The 14,383-nt window shown below is 39.7% G+C and overlaps 1 protein-coding gene across 1 annotated transcript in view; it reads left to right on the plus strand.

The window, feature by feature from the left end:
* The first annotated feature begins 1,168 nt into the window (after positions 1-1,168).
* Positions 1,169-14,383, plus strand: part of LOC143983346 (ileal sodium/bile acid cotransporter-like) — a 28,946-nt gene continuing 15,731 nt past the window's right edge. The window contains exons 1-3 of the mRNA XM_077482915.1: positions 1,169-1,670; positions 2,785-2,903; positions 11,396-11,484. Coding sequence (XP_077339041.1) covers positions 1,261-1,670; positions 2,785-2,903; positions 11,396-11,484 — 618 coding nt within the window. The 5' untranslated portion in view covers positions 1,169-1,260. The remainder of the gene's footprint in view (positions 1,671-2,784; positions 2,904-11,395; positions 11,485-14,383) is intronic.

The raw sequence follows: 14,383 nt of genomic DNA on the forward strand, positions 1-14,383 counted from the left end.
CCTCCTTCTACAATCCTGGGACCCCCCACAGTAGTAGAACACCAGGATCCAGTCACTAGTGCAACCTTTGTGACCCTGGAAGTTCCACCACCTGTATTTAGGTACTGCCATAAATGTTATAGATTTTACCAGCATGTAAGACCTGCAATCCCAGCTTCCAATAGGCTTTTAAACAGGAAGTTACTCACAGATCACCCATGACAGGAGGACCAGCATATCCATCGCCGACCTCAGGAATATGAGTGGTGCAGGAGGAGAGCTCTGACAGCAAGTGGCTCACACTGGAGACACCAATGGAGGATGGAAGGTCAGACTGGTAGCATTGGGTTAGCAGCAGCAGGGAGCCAGCCAAGTCAGAGTGCGGTTATCAGTATCAGCAAGGATTTTTGTCTACACAGGTGAGGGAGCATTTTGTGCTGGGACCTCCTTTACATTGCACCCATATTTGTGATGGGGTGCAATGTGAAGTATGTCTCCTCAAATCCCACCAGGACAAATCCACCTCCACCCAATCCCCCTCTCAGCAAAAATCTTCTCCCCACTTCTAGCACATATTCTCTCCCCTTGGTCCTCCTATCCAGCAAAACCCCCTCCTCCCATCCTGGGTCAAATCCTCTCCTTCTACCTCTCCAAATACCTTCTACCTTCTGATGTTGTTTTCAACAATACATTGTGTTCAAAAAAAATATTCAGCATATGCAAGAAAAACCCCAAAACCCCAGTGAACCAGCCAATCATGATGCAAAGAAAAACTCAAGGTAGGTGATATTCTGATAATAAATAGCTCCACTCTATGATATTCTATTAATTTGTGGTATATCTGCAAAAAACAGTGAAAGTTTATTCTTTTTTTAGTTCTTAGTGAAGTTGCATTCAATCTGAAAAATTAATACCTAATTTTACCTAAAAGCAGTTGAATTCTGGTCTGTGCCAGATAGGTCAGAGACCCATACAAATGACATAATTATGAGATTAGGCTAAATAAATAAATGACTAAACTTAATTAAATGTCATAAAAGTTAAAAAATACGTAGCTGTGGAATTTTATGGTGGGACTCTTGCACTCCACTATGCACAGCAAGGCTCAGGATAGGAGCACTGGACATGTACCGGATAAGTATTTACAGCTTTTTATTACATCAAATGCACTTTAAATAGGAGGAGCAGAAGTTCCACAGCATTTAGTCAAAGAACTGTGCTCGATGGATTGATTTTAACATTGCAGCTTCTTAGAATTAAAGCATTTCTCTGCTATTCAGAATGGAACAGTCTGGGCTCTTAAGATCGCAGATTCTACAGAATGATTATTACTGCCCTGACCATGCGGCCATTTGTAACATAACCTCCTGTGTTTTGCCAGACAGTAATTTTAATGTCATTTTAAACACAGTATTAAGCATTGTGATCACAGTCATGTTAGCTCTGGTCATGTTTTCAATGGGCTGCACAGTTGAAGCTAAGAAATTCTGGGGACACATAAGGCGTCCTTGGGGTATAGCCGTAGGATTTCTTTGTCAGTTTGGGATAATGCCACTGACAGCCTTTGTCCTTTCCCTACTTTTTGACATTCATCCAGTTCAGGCGGTTGTAGTTATAATTATGGGCTGCTGTCCTGGAGGAACTGGTTCCAACATCGTCGCATACTGGTTAGATGGAGACATGGACTTGAGGTAAGTGCTACAGATGGCATTGTGAAACATCAAGAATCAAGACTACACCTTCATTATGTAATGCTGTCAAAGTTAAAGTCATACTAAACTTAATTTTCTTACATCAATTGTTCTAAAGAAAATCAAGTATACCATGACTCTGTTCCTTTATGTGTTTTTTGTTAAGGTTTTTTTTTTGTTCTTTTTCTTTAAAAAAAATCTCTTAAATGTTGTTTTTAGACTTCTTTTTTGTCCTTTGCATGCTTGCCATCCTCCACTGATGTACCTCACTTCTGCTTTCCTTACTACAATTCCCATAGAATTGAATGTGTCTACATGTGTAGTCCATCTCGTAGGCTAGCAGGAAAGGGTGTCTATGTTCATACACACAAGAGGGGCATGGAGATCAAACATAGCCAAATTAGAAGAATATATTCAGTGACAACAAACAGGTCATTGAAAGAAAACCCATATCAAACAGATTGCTATAAGAAATCTAAGAATGTATGTTAAAATGTTAATTGCCAGGGTCAGTTTTAATTGGCTGTGGTTTTCCTAAACATTCCCCTCTTTGCCCAGCTATAGGTACTGTGCGGGTTATTTACTAAACCTACATGGTGCAAAATCTGGTGCAGCTCTGCATATATACCAATCAGCTTCCAGGTTTTATTGTCAAGGCTTAATCGAACAAGCTGAAGTTAGAAGCTGATTGGCTACAATGCACAACTGCACCAGATTCTGAGTGCCCCAGTTTTAGTAAAGCTCCTCAAAATCACCAAAATCTAAATATCTACAATCTCTGTAGCTTCAATACTGCAGATCAATCACTACAATGAAAAAAAAAGATACAAGGATGAATTTTAATGATGCAAAATGTTAATGATATTTACAAACAAGATTTTTATAAACCTTTATAATTATTTACTGGCAGGCAAAAAGAACGTATTAGCCAACCCTCATTCCACGCTATTACAGCTCGCTGCATTAACTAGCAGATATATTGTTATAGCCGACTGGAGGGCAACATTAGATTTTCTACATCTGCTTTTGCTCTCTGGTGTGACTGCTATATGCCATTTGTTCTGAATAAATAAGATGTATGTAAAGTATCACCGCATATTGATTTGTTTTGCAGTATAAGCATGACAACCTGTTCCACACTCCTCGCATTAGGCATGATGCCTCTATGTCTCTTCCTCTACACTAGAATATTTGTGGATGCCAGCTCCATTGTTATTCCTTATGATAGTATTGGTAAGTGGCCTATAAGTCACCATTTCTTTGTTATACCTTCATATTTTTCTAGAATGCCAACCAGAATAGAAATATTAACATTTATTTCCCCTACCACTTAAAGTGATTGTAAATTATCACTTTGGAAAACAACCCATTCAGTTTGAAATAGAAATGAAAGGCAGAACATTTGTGTATAGATATAAAAAACATTATAAATACCGTTTTCCCTTTTTTTTATAAGTGATCACATTCCCTCTACTCCCTCGGTTCTCAGTTCCACAAGAGCCAGGGAGAGGAGAAGCAACAGCACACTGACCTTTCCAGTGAAATGCTATGGGGGGGGGGGGGGGGCAGGACAAGTCTGATCATTGGAGGAGAGCAGGCTGAGTTCTCAGCACAGCTACAGAACTGACCACAGTGTGTTCTCCTGCTTAGGGTGGTCAGTTTGTTATAGGAAAGCATACGGACTGACAGAAACACCAGTGATTTCACACAGAGGAAGCAATACAAATAGAATAGGATACTTTTTCATACAATTACATGGTACAGCAGGCACATATCAGGAATATGAAATGTTGGGTAACAAATGCTTTAACCTTCAATGTTTCAATGTCTCCTCCCTACTGGCTCCCTCTTCTTTTTTCTGGTTGGTTATTGGCAAAAGAAGACATTGTTGAAATAGTGGGTGTTAGATGGGTGATTATATATATATATATATATATATATATATATATATATATATATATATATAAGAGAGAGAGATAGCTATATCTATCAATCCCATATATATATATATATACATACATATATATATATATATATATATATATATATATACAGTTGTGCTCATTGGCCATTTTTCAGAGAATATGAATGATAACACAAAAACTTTTCTTTCACTCATGGTTAGTGTTTATTATCAATCAACTGTGTTTACTCTTTTTAAATCATAATGACAACAGAAACTACCCAAATGACCCTGATCAAAAGTTTACACACCCCAGTTCTTAATACCGTGTATTGCCCCCTTTAACATCAATGACAGCTTGAAGTCTTTTGTGGTATTTGTGGATGAGACTCTTTATCTTCTCAGATGGTAAAGCTGTCCATTCCTCTTGGCAAAAAAAGCCTCCAGTTCCAGTAAATTCTTGCATTGCATGAACTGCATGTTTGAGATCTTGAGATGGTTAGTGTTTGGCTGAAGCCATTTATTATCAATCAACAGTGTTTACTCTTTTACTCTTTACTCTAAATCATGATCACAACAGAAACTACCCAAATGACCCTGATCAAAAGTCTACATACCCTGGTGAATGGCTATTAAAGGTAATCAGCCTCACCTCTGATCTGTTTGCTTGTAATAGTGTGTGTGTGTAAAAGGGTCAATGAGTTTCTGGACTCCTGACAGACCCTTGCATCTTTCATCCAGTGCTGCACTGATTTTTCTAGATTCTGAGTCATGGGGAAAGCAAAAGAATTGTCAAAGGATCTGCGGAAAAAGGTAGTTGTACTGTATACAACAGAAAAGGGATATAAAAAGATATCCAAGGAAATGAGAATGCCAATCAGCAGCGTTCAAACTCTAATCAAAAAGTGGAAAATTAGGGGTTCTGTTGAAACCAAACCACGGTCAGGTAGACCAACTAAAATTTCAGCCACAACTGCCAGGAAAATTGTTATTTGCATCCCGAACAATTTTCCTGCTTTACCTCAAATAACTTCAGGTGAAATACAGGGCTCTCTGAAAACGTGTGGTGTTGGTGTTTCAAGATGCACAATAAGGAAGCATTTGAAGAAAGATGGGCTTGGTCGAGTCACCAGAAGAAAGCTATTACTACGCAAATGCCACAAAGTATCCCACTTACAATATGCCAAACAGCACAGAGACAAGCCTCAAACCTTCTGGCTCAAAGTCATTTGGAGTGATTAGACAAAAATTTAGCTTTTTGGCCACAACCATAAATGCTTCATTTGGAGAGGAGTCAACAAGGCCTATGATGAAACGTACATCGTTCCTACTATGAAACACAGAGGTGGATCGCTCATGTTTTGGGGATGTGTGAGCTACAAAGGCCCAGGAAATCTGGTCAAAATTGATGGCAAGATGAATGCAGTATGTTATCAAAAAATCTTGGAGGAACATTTGCATTCATCAGCCAGGACACTGCGCATGGGATGTACTTGGACATTCCAACATGAAAATGATCCAAAACACAAGGCCAAGTCGCCCTGTCATTGGCTACAGCAGAATAAAGTGAAGGTTTTGGAGTGGCCCTCTCAGTCTCCTGACCTCAATATCATTGAGCCACTCTGGGGAGATCTCAAACCTGCAGTTCATGCAAGACAGACAATAAATTTACAAGAACTGGAGGCTTTTTGCCAAAAGGAATAGGCAGCTTTACCATCTCCGAAGATAAAGAGCTTCATCTGCAAATACCACAAAAGACTTCAAGCTATCATTGATGTTAAAGGGGGCAATACACAGTATTAACCTCCCTAGCAGTAATCCCGAGTCTGGGAATTTTCTAGCAGGAACGGTAACCCCGAGCCAGACTCGGGATCGCATTGCTGGATGCAGGGGAGGACACAGGGAGAGTTACTTACCTTGTCCCCTGGATCCAGTGGTGTCCCCCGCGCTGTGTGAGCGAGCTGTCCTCCGCTCAATTCACAGTGCCGAATGCCGCCGAGCTCCGTTCCCTGCGACGTTAAGGCGCATGGGAGTGGAGAACGGCGGCAAATTCAAAAAAGTAAAAAGACACAAAACACACACAGTACTGTAATCTTACAGATTACAGTGCTGTATTAAAAAATACACACACCCTTTGTCCCTAGTGGTCTGTGCAGTGCCCTGCATGCACTTTTATATTATAAATACTGTTTTTTTTGCCTGGAATTTGGAGATTGTCCATAGCAACCAAAAAGTGTCCCTTTTTCAGTGTTTTAGGATTTGATTACATTATTGAATAATTTGTATTATTATTTATTATATTATAAACGTTATCATACCCGGGATGTCTGCTAGACTCTGGTTTGAACATATTTAAGAGAGTTATTCCTAAGAATTACAGGACTACAAAATAAAAGCCAGATTTCCATGCAAAATAATTGTACCGATTTCAGCACCTAATTCCAGACTGAATCATACCGCCAGGGAGGTTAAGAACTGGGGTATGTAAACTTTTGATCAAGGTCATTTGGATAGTTTCTGTTGCCATTATGACTTAAAAAGAGTAAACACAGTTGATTGATAATAAATGGTTTCAGCCAAACACTAACCATGAGTGAAAGAAAAGTTTTTGTGTTATCATTCATATTCTCCAAAAATGGCCAAGAAATCATAAATTCTGCCAGGGTATGTAAACTTATGAGCACAACTGTATTTATATATATATAGATATATAGATATATAGATATATATATATAGATATATAAGGATTAAAAATAGTTAATGTTGATTGAGAAAGCTTCACTTTTCACTTTACATAAGTTTCACTTTACATAAATATATATACCGTATAAAAGTAAGTATATATATATATATGCAAAAGTGAGTACACCCCTCACATATTTGTAAATATTTTATTATATCTTTTCATGTGACAACACTGAAAGAAATTATACTTTGCTACAATGTAAAGTAGTGAATGTACAGCTTGTATAACAATGTAAATTTGCTGTCCCCTCAAAATAACTCAACACACAGCCATTAATGTCTAAACCGCTGGTAACAAAAGTGAGAGCACCCCTAAGGGAAAATGTACAAATTGGGCCCAATTAGCCATTTTCCCTCCACGGTGTCATGTGACTTGTTAGTGTTACAAGGTTTCATGTGTGAATGTGGAGTAGGTGTGTTAAATTTGGTGTTATGGCTCTCACGCTCTCATACTGGTCACTGGAAGTTCAACATGTCACCTCAGGGCAAAGAACTCTGAGGATCTGAAAAAAAGAATTGTTGCTCTACATAAAGATGGCCTAGGCTATAAGAAGCTTGCAGAGATCCTGAAACGGAGCTGCAGCATGGTGGCCAAGATCATACAGAAGTTTAACAGGACAGGTTCCACTCAGAACAGGCCTCACCATGGTCGACCAAAGAAGTTGAGTGCACATGCTCAGCATCATATCCAGAGGTTGTCATTGGGAAATAGACATATGAGTGCTGCCAGCATTGCTGCAGAGGTTGAAGGGGTGGGGGGGAGCCTGTCAGTGCTCAGACCATACGCCGCACACTGCATCAAATTGGTCTGAATGGCTGTCATCCCAAAAGGAAGCCTCTTCTAAAGATGATGTACAAGAAAGCCTGCAAACTGTTTGCTGAAGACAAGCAGACTAAGGACGTAGATTATTGGAACCATGTCCTGTGGTCTGATGAGAACAGGATAAACATATTTTGTTTAGATGGTGTTAAGCGTGTGTGGCAGTAACCAGCTAAGGAATACAAAGACAAGTGTGTCTGCCTACAGTCCAGCATGGTGGTGGGATTATCATGGTCTTGGTCTGCATGACTGCTGCTGCCACTGGGGAGCTTCAGTTCATTGAGGGAACCATGAATGCCAATATGTACTGTGACATGGCAGGGCATGATCCTCTCCCTTCAGAGACTGGGCCACAAGGCAGTATTCCAACATGATAATGACCCCAAAAACACTTCCAAGATGACTACTGCCTTGCTAAAGAAGCTGAGGGTAAAGATGATGGACTGGCCAAGCATATCTCCAGACCTAAACCCTATTGAGCATCTGTGGGGCATCCTCAAATGGAAGGTGGAGGAGCGTAAGGTCTCTAACATCCACCAGCTTTGTGATGTCATCATGGGGGAGTGGAAGAGGACTCCAGTGGCAATCTGGGAAGTTCTTGGGAACTCCATGCCCAAGAGGGTTATGGCAGGAAAATAATGGTGGCCACACAAAATATTGACACTTTGGACCCAACTTGAACATTTTCACTTAGGGATGTACTCACTTTTGTTGCCAGTGGTTTAGACATATTTACACTGTTATACAAGCTGTACACTCACTATTTTACATTGTAGCAAAGTGTAATTTCTTCAGTGTTGTCACATGAAAAGACATTATAAAATATTTATGTAGCGGCCACAACCCTTGCTGGGCAGCCTTGACTTATTGGGCTTACCAGTTACCTTCTCTTGGCCTGCTCTTCCACGTCTAGGGGTTCCCAGGGTAGATACCCAACGACTTGAACACTGACACGGATAAAGCCCTTTAACAAAGGTTTTATTTTGCAGTAATAATATCCAATAACACAGTCTCTCAGGGGAACAGAGGGCACGGGTGAAGAACTCAGGCACCTTGAACTGCAGGTCTAGCAAAGTATCTAGTCCCACCCAGAGAGTAGCCACTCGTAGCTGGGTACTTCAAGGCTGAACAGATCTCTAGCCAGAGATCATGGCAGTCAGCATATTGACTCAAAGCTTGAAACAATCCGATGAACGTGTACAAGTTGTAACTAAAGGTGAACGGGAACCTTTTCCTCAGTACCTGGAACGTTTCCCGTCTCCTCAATGGTACTGTGAATTCGTCAATGTCCTTCCCAACTCAGTAACCAGGCACTTCCCAGGATGCCATTTTCCGGCCCTCCTCCGAAGAGTCCTCCCCCGGTCACTTCCATTCCTCTGCAAGCCGGGAGCACACTCGGACACCTTGAATCCTCCCTCAGTTACTACGCCTCGGACCAGCAGGTTCTGAGACTCGGGAACAGATGGATCCCTACCCCAGACCAGGCAGGTCTATCAGGAGCCTCTAACAGGAACATGTTGCGGGGTGTCGAACACCCCATGACCAGGACCCCTCACGGAGCTACCCCGGTCCTGGAACCAGAACAGACCCCACAGGCCTTACAAACTCCTCTCCCTAAAACATGTAACCCACACATCTTAAGTACCCCTTCCCAGACTCCTCAGCAGGCCCGGAACTCCCACTGATTGGTTCTGAGAAGGTTGATACTCAAAACGTCCAACCAGGCCTGGTTCTGGCCTGTCATGTGCACCTCACTTCTCACATGACCAGGCAGAACTTCCAACACAGCCCGGCCAGACTGATGTCAAGGCCAACCTACGTAATTAACCCTCAGAACCCCTACTGTTCTGAGGCAAAAACTAAATTTACATGCGTATGACATTTTGTCCAAAATGTCATCCGCTACATTTACAAAAATGTGAGGGGTGTACTCACTTTTGTGAGATAATGTGTATGCGCGTATATATATATATATATATATATATATATATATATATATATATATATATATATATATATATATATATATATATATATATATATATATATATATATATATATATATAGACAATCCAAGGGGACAGGCGCACATCAGTCGCAGTTGGTTGTGCTTTGCTGCACAAAGACTTATTTATCATGCCTATTTATCATGCCTATTGCCTTTAGAGAATCATGCCTATTCCAGAGGCATAATTCTCTAAAGGCAATAGGCATGATAAATAAGTGTTTGTGCAGCAATCCCATCTTCTGAATTCTCTCTCTCTCTCTTAGATAGATAGATATAGATCTATCTATCTCTAGATAGATAGATAGATATCCATCTATATATATATAGATAGATAGATAGATAGATAGATAGATAGATAGATCTCTCTCTCTCTCTCTCTCTCTCTATATATATATATATATATATATATATATATATATATATATATATATATATATACACTGTATATTTATGTAAACTGAAACTAAGCTTTCTCAATCCACATTTACTATTTTTAATTCTTATGCTCCCAGTATTAGTAAATAGATAAAGGTATAATATATTTACTTGTTTAACCTTATATTTTTGTGGCTTTTGGCCTAGGCAAAAATGATGTCTAAGGAGTCCCAAAAGTCTTCATGGGCATTTTTCTTTTTCTTTTTTTTTATCTGGAGAAGGATAGGATGTATACCTGAGCTAAGGGCAGATAAATTACAGGAAGTAAATGCTACATGAATCATCTCCTTACTCAAGATGGCCACAGCTAGAAATGCAAGGGGGGGGGGGGTTGTTTTTCAAAGTGATTTCTCAACTAGATAAAGCATGGAGAAATGGAAGAGATACAGTTCAGCTCCACTTCAAAAGCTTATGAAAGGTGTCTAATTAAAAAAAAAAAAGAAAAGAAAAAAGCTAAATGTATAGGGGCTGGTGAGTCTAATGTAAATACGAGCAGATTTTCCGTCGGAAAAAACTTGGATGGTTTTTCCAATGGAATTTCATTCAAGCTTGGCTTGCATACACACGGTCACTCAAGAGTTCTCTGAACTTTCGACCGTCAAGAGCACGGGGACGTACAACACTACGATGAGCCAAGACAATGAAGTTCAATGCTTCCAAGCATGCTTCAAATTGTTTCCGAACATCCGTAGGAATTTTGCACGTCAGAATTTGTACAGATGATCACAATTTCCGATCGGAATTTTTTGCGACCAAAAAATAGAGAACCTTCTCTCAGTCTTTTGCTGGTGGGAATTCGGCCAGCAAAAGTCCGATGGAGCATACACACAGTTGCATTTTCTGACTAAAAGTTCTCATCTGTCTTTTGCTAGCTGAATTTCCGATCGTGTGTACGCGGCATTAGACTTGTATTAGCTTCAAAGGTTCTAAATGCCTTTATAATAACAGCAGTCATCCTTATTATTTGAAAAGTATTGCTTTAACACTATAGTTGGTGTTTTACATGAAAGATGACATGTAATTCTGTTCAGCCAATCTTATGAATCACATACTTCCAACATCGGCATAACCAGGAAGATGATGTAACTTTTCCCTTTAATATCTTTCCTGTGTCACCTACCCGCTTAATGGAGAAGAAATACACAACATGCAGCATGATGATATTGGTTCTTTATCAAATGAGCCGACTGATGGTAATAATTATTACATTAGAGCAATAAAATCGTCTGGTTGCTGCATACACATATTAGGTGTAGTTCCATGTAACCAGGCCAAAAACATACAAACAAAATAGGGGGAAGAGGGAAAACTTCACCATAGAAAAATGGTTACTTCTTTGGACTGTTTGGACATATATCCAGACTGAGTGAAAAAGATATATAGTTTGGGTGATCAGATAAAACACGTTTCATAAATGTATTTTAATGGACTGCCTTGACTGGCTTTTACTTACTTTGCCTAATAAATCAGGGAAACATTTTAGGCTGAAAAATCTTGGGTTTAAAAGAATAAAAACAACCTAAACCGTTATCCGGCAATGTTGTGATCTGAAAATGTTAGTTCTGCTATTTGCTAAAATGGTGACATAACAACAAACAAAGCTCTAATATATAATGAAATTAAATCAGTTTTTCAGTATAGCTACCTCTTTCTTTTCCGTATATTATAGCATGTCCGAGGCAGAAAAAGGCCCAGGTCTTACTGTATGAGACAGAAGAAATGTCACTATCTTGATGCAATCCATACTTTTTGCAAGTATTAGGGAATACTGTAAAATTTCCTTATCTCTTAATTGACTAATAATTATATTTTAGGCATTGCATTGGTTGCCCTGGTTGTCCCCGTTGGATTTGGAATTTTTGTTAACTATAAATGGCCAAGAATTGCAAAGAAAATTCTTAAGGTTGGTAAAGCAACATTTTTAAAAAACCTACAGTAACTTCAGCTGCAACAATGAAATACCCAAAGCACGTTTCTTGGATCCACAGATCCACTAAGCCCAGTGATTGGTTACTCTCAAGCACTTAGCAAACTGTTGAATTTGGATCATGCTTTATGTCGTCAAAGTGAACCAAACTTTTAGCATCTGGCTTCTCAAGCCAAAATATTTTCATGTTCTCTAAAAGCATATTACACCCACAGCTAGTTTGCCTGTATTCTGCTATATAAACAGGTACAGTTGTGCTCATAAGTTTACATACCCTGGAAGACTTTATGATTTCTTGGCCATTTTTCAGAGAATATGAATGATAACACAAATACTTTTCTTTCACTCACGGTTAGTGTTTGGCTGAAGCCATTTATTATCAATCAACTGTGTTTACTCTTAAATCATAATGACAACAGAAACTACCCAAATGACCCTGATCAAAAGTTTACATACCCCAGTTCTTAATACCGTGTATTGCCCCCTTTAACATTAGTGACAGCTTGAAGTCTTCTGTGGTATTTGTGGATGAGGCTCTTTATCTTCTCAGATGGTAAAGCTGCCCATTCCTCTTGGCAAAAAAAGCCTCCAGTTCCTCCTGTAAATTATTATTGCATGAACTGCATGTTTGAGATCTCCCCAGAGCGGCTCATAGCTATTGAGGTCAGTAGCCAATGACAGATTGACTTGGCCTTATTTTTTGGATCATTGTCATGGTGGAATGTCCAAGTACATCCCATGCGCACTTTCCTGGCTGATGAATGCAAATGTTCCTCCAGTATTTTTTGATAACATACTGCATTCATCTTGCCATCAATTTTGACTAGATTTCCTGTGCCTTTGTAGCTCACACATCCCAAAAACATCAGCGACCCACCTCCATGTTTCACAGTAGGAATGGTGTAACTTTCATCATAGGCCTTTTGTTTCCTCTCCAAATGTAACATTTATTGTTGTGGCCAAAAAGCTCAATTTTGGTCTCTTCACTCCAAATGACTTTGTACTAGAAGGTTTAAGGCTTGTCTCTTTGTGGCATTCACGTAGTAATTGCTTTCTTCTGGTGGCTCAACCATGCAGCCCATCTTTCTTCAAGTGCCTCCTTATTGTGCATCTTGAAACAGCCACACCTCATGTTTTCAGAGTCCTGTATTTTACCTGAAGTTATGTGTGGGTTTTTCTTTGCATCTCAAACAATTTTCCTGAAAGTTGTGGCTAAAAGTTTAGTCACAGATGAGGATGTTTACCTTTAACCCTTTCATGACTAAGCCTATTTTTGGAATTTGGTGTTTACAAGTTAAAATCCATATTTTTTGCTAGAAAATTACTTGGAACCCCCAAACATTATATATATTTTTTTAGCAGAGACTCTAGAGAATAAAACGGCGATTGTTGCAATATTTAATGTCACACGGTATTTGCGCAGCGGTGTTTTAAAAGCAAATTTTTGGGAAAAGGGACACTTTCATGAATTAAAAAAAAAAAAAACAGTAAAATGAGCCCAATTTTTTTGCGTAATGTGAAATATAATGTTACGCCGAGTAAATAGATACCAAACATGTCACACTTTATAATTACGCGCACTTGTGGATTGATGACAAAGTACGGTACCTAAAAATCTCAATAGGCGACGCTTTAAATTTTTTTTACGGTTACCAGGTTAGCGTTCCAGAGGAGGTCTAGTGCTAGAATTATTGCTCTCGCTCTGACGATCGCGCCGATACCTCACATGTGTGATTTGAACACCGTTTACATACGCGGGCGCGACTTCCGTATGCGTTTTCTTTGTTTCGCGAGCTCACGGGGACGGCGGGCGCTTTAAAAAAAAAATTTTATTTATTTTATTTATTTTAAAATGACTAAATTGTTTTAAAAAAAATAAATAAGTTGATCACTTTTATTGCTGTCACAAGGAATGTGACAAACATCCCTTGTGACAGTAATAGGTGGTGACAGGTACTCTTTATGGAGGGATCGGGGGTCTAAAAGACCCCCCACCCCTCCTTTACCCTTCAATGTATTCAGATCGCCGAAAACGGCGATTCTGAATACCGTATATTTTTTTTAAACTGGCAGCCGAGTAAACAGGAAGTGACGTCATGACGTCGCTTCCGTGTTTACTATGAGGAGACTGGAACGAAGCCGATTACAGCTTCGTTCCAGTTCCTCCCCAGCAGCCGGAGGCAGCGGAACCTGAATCGGTGCTCCCGATCAAGCGGGAGCACCGGTAACAGCGGCGGGAGGGGGACGTCCCCTCCCGCTCCTCCTGCATAACAGCAGAGCGGCTTTTAGCCGCATCGGTTGTTATGCCTGGATAGCCAATCGCCCGCTGAAAAAAACGGTACCGGGATGATGCCTGCAGGTGCCCCCCGGAAGCCGAGTACGCACATCTGCGTACGCTCGGCGGGAAGGGGTTAATAGCCATTTAAACCCCTTTGTGTCAACTTGTGTGCATGTTATCAGGCCAAAATCACCAGGGTATGTAAACTTTTGATCAGGGTAATTTGGGTAGTTTCTGTTGTCATTATGATTTACTTGACAGTTGACTGATAATAAATGGCTTCAGCCAAACACTAACCATGAGCCAAAGCAAAGTTTTTGTGTCATCATTCATATTCTCTGAAAAATGGCCAAGAAATCACAAATTCTGACAAAGTATGTAAACTCATGAGCACAACTATATGTACTCAAAGTGCTGAAGTCCATTTGTTGTTAGCAATGGTGTTAAAACTGAACTCAGGGCACAATATTTTTAATATCTTGTGACTAGATATTTTGACACTTTTTAACCACTTAAGAGCCCAGCCTTTTTCTGACATTTGTTGTTTTCAAGTAAAAATCAGTACAGTATTTTTTGCTAGAAAATTACTTAGAAACC

This window comes from Lithobates pipiens, unplaced genomic scaffold, assembly GCF_037356315.1.
Source record: "Lithobates pipiens isolate NorthernLeopardFrog02 unplaced genomic scaffold, aLitPip1_a1.2 Scaffold_16, whole genome shotgun sequence".
Lineage (NCBI taxonomy): Eukaryota > Metazoa > Chordata > Amphibia > Anura > Ranidae > Lithobates > Lithobates pipiens.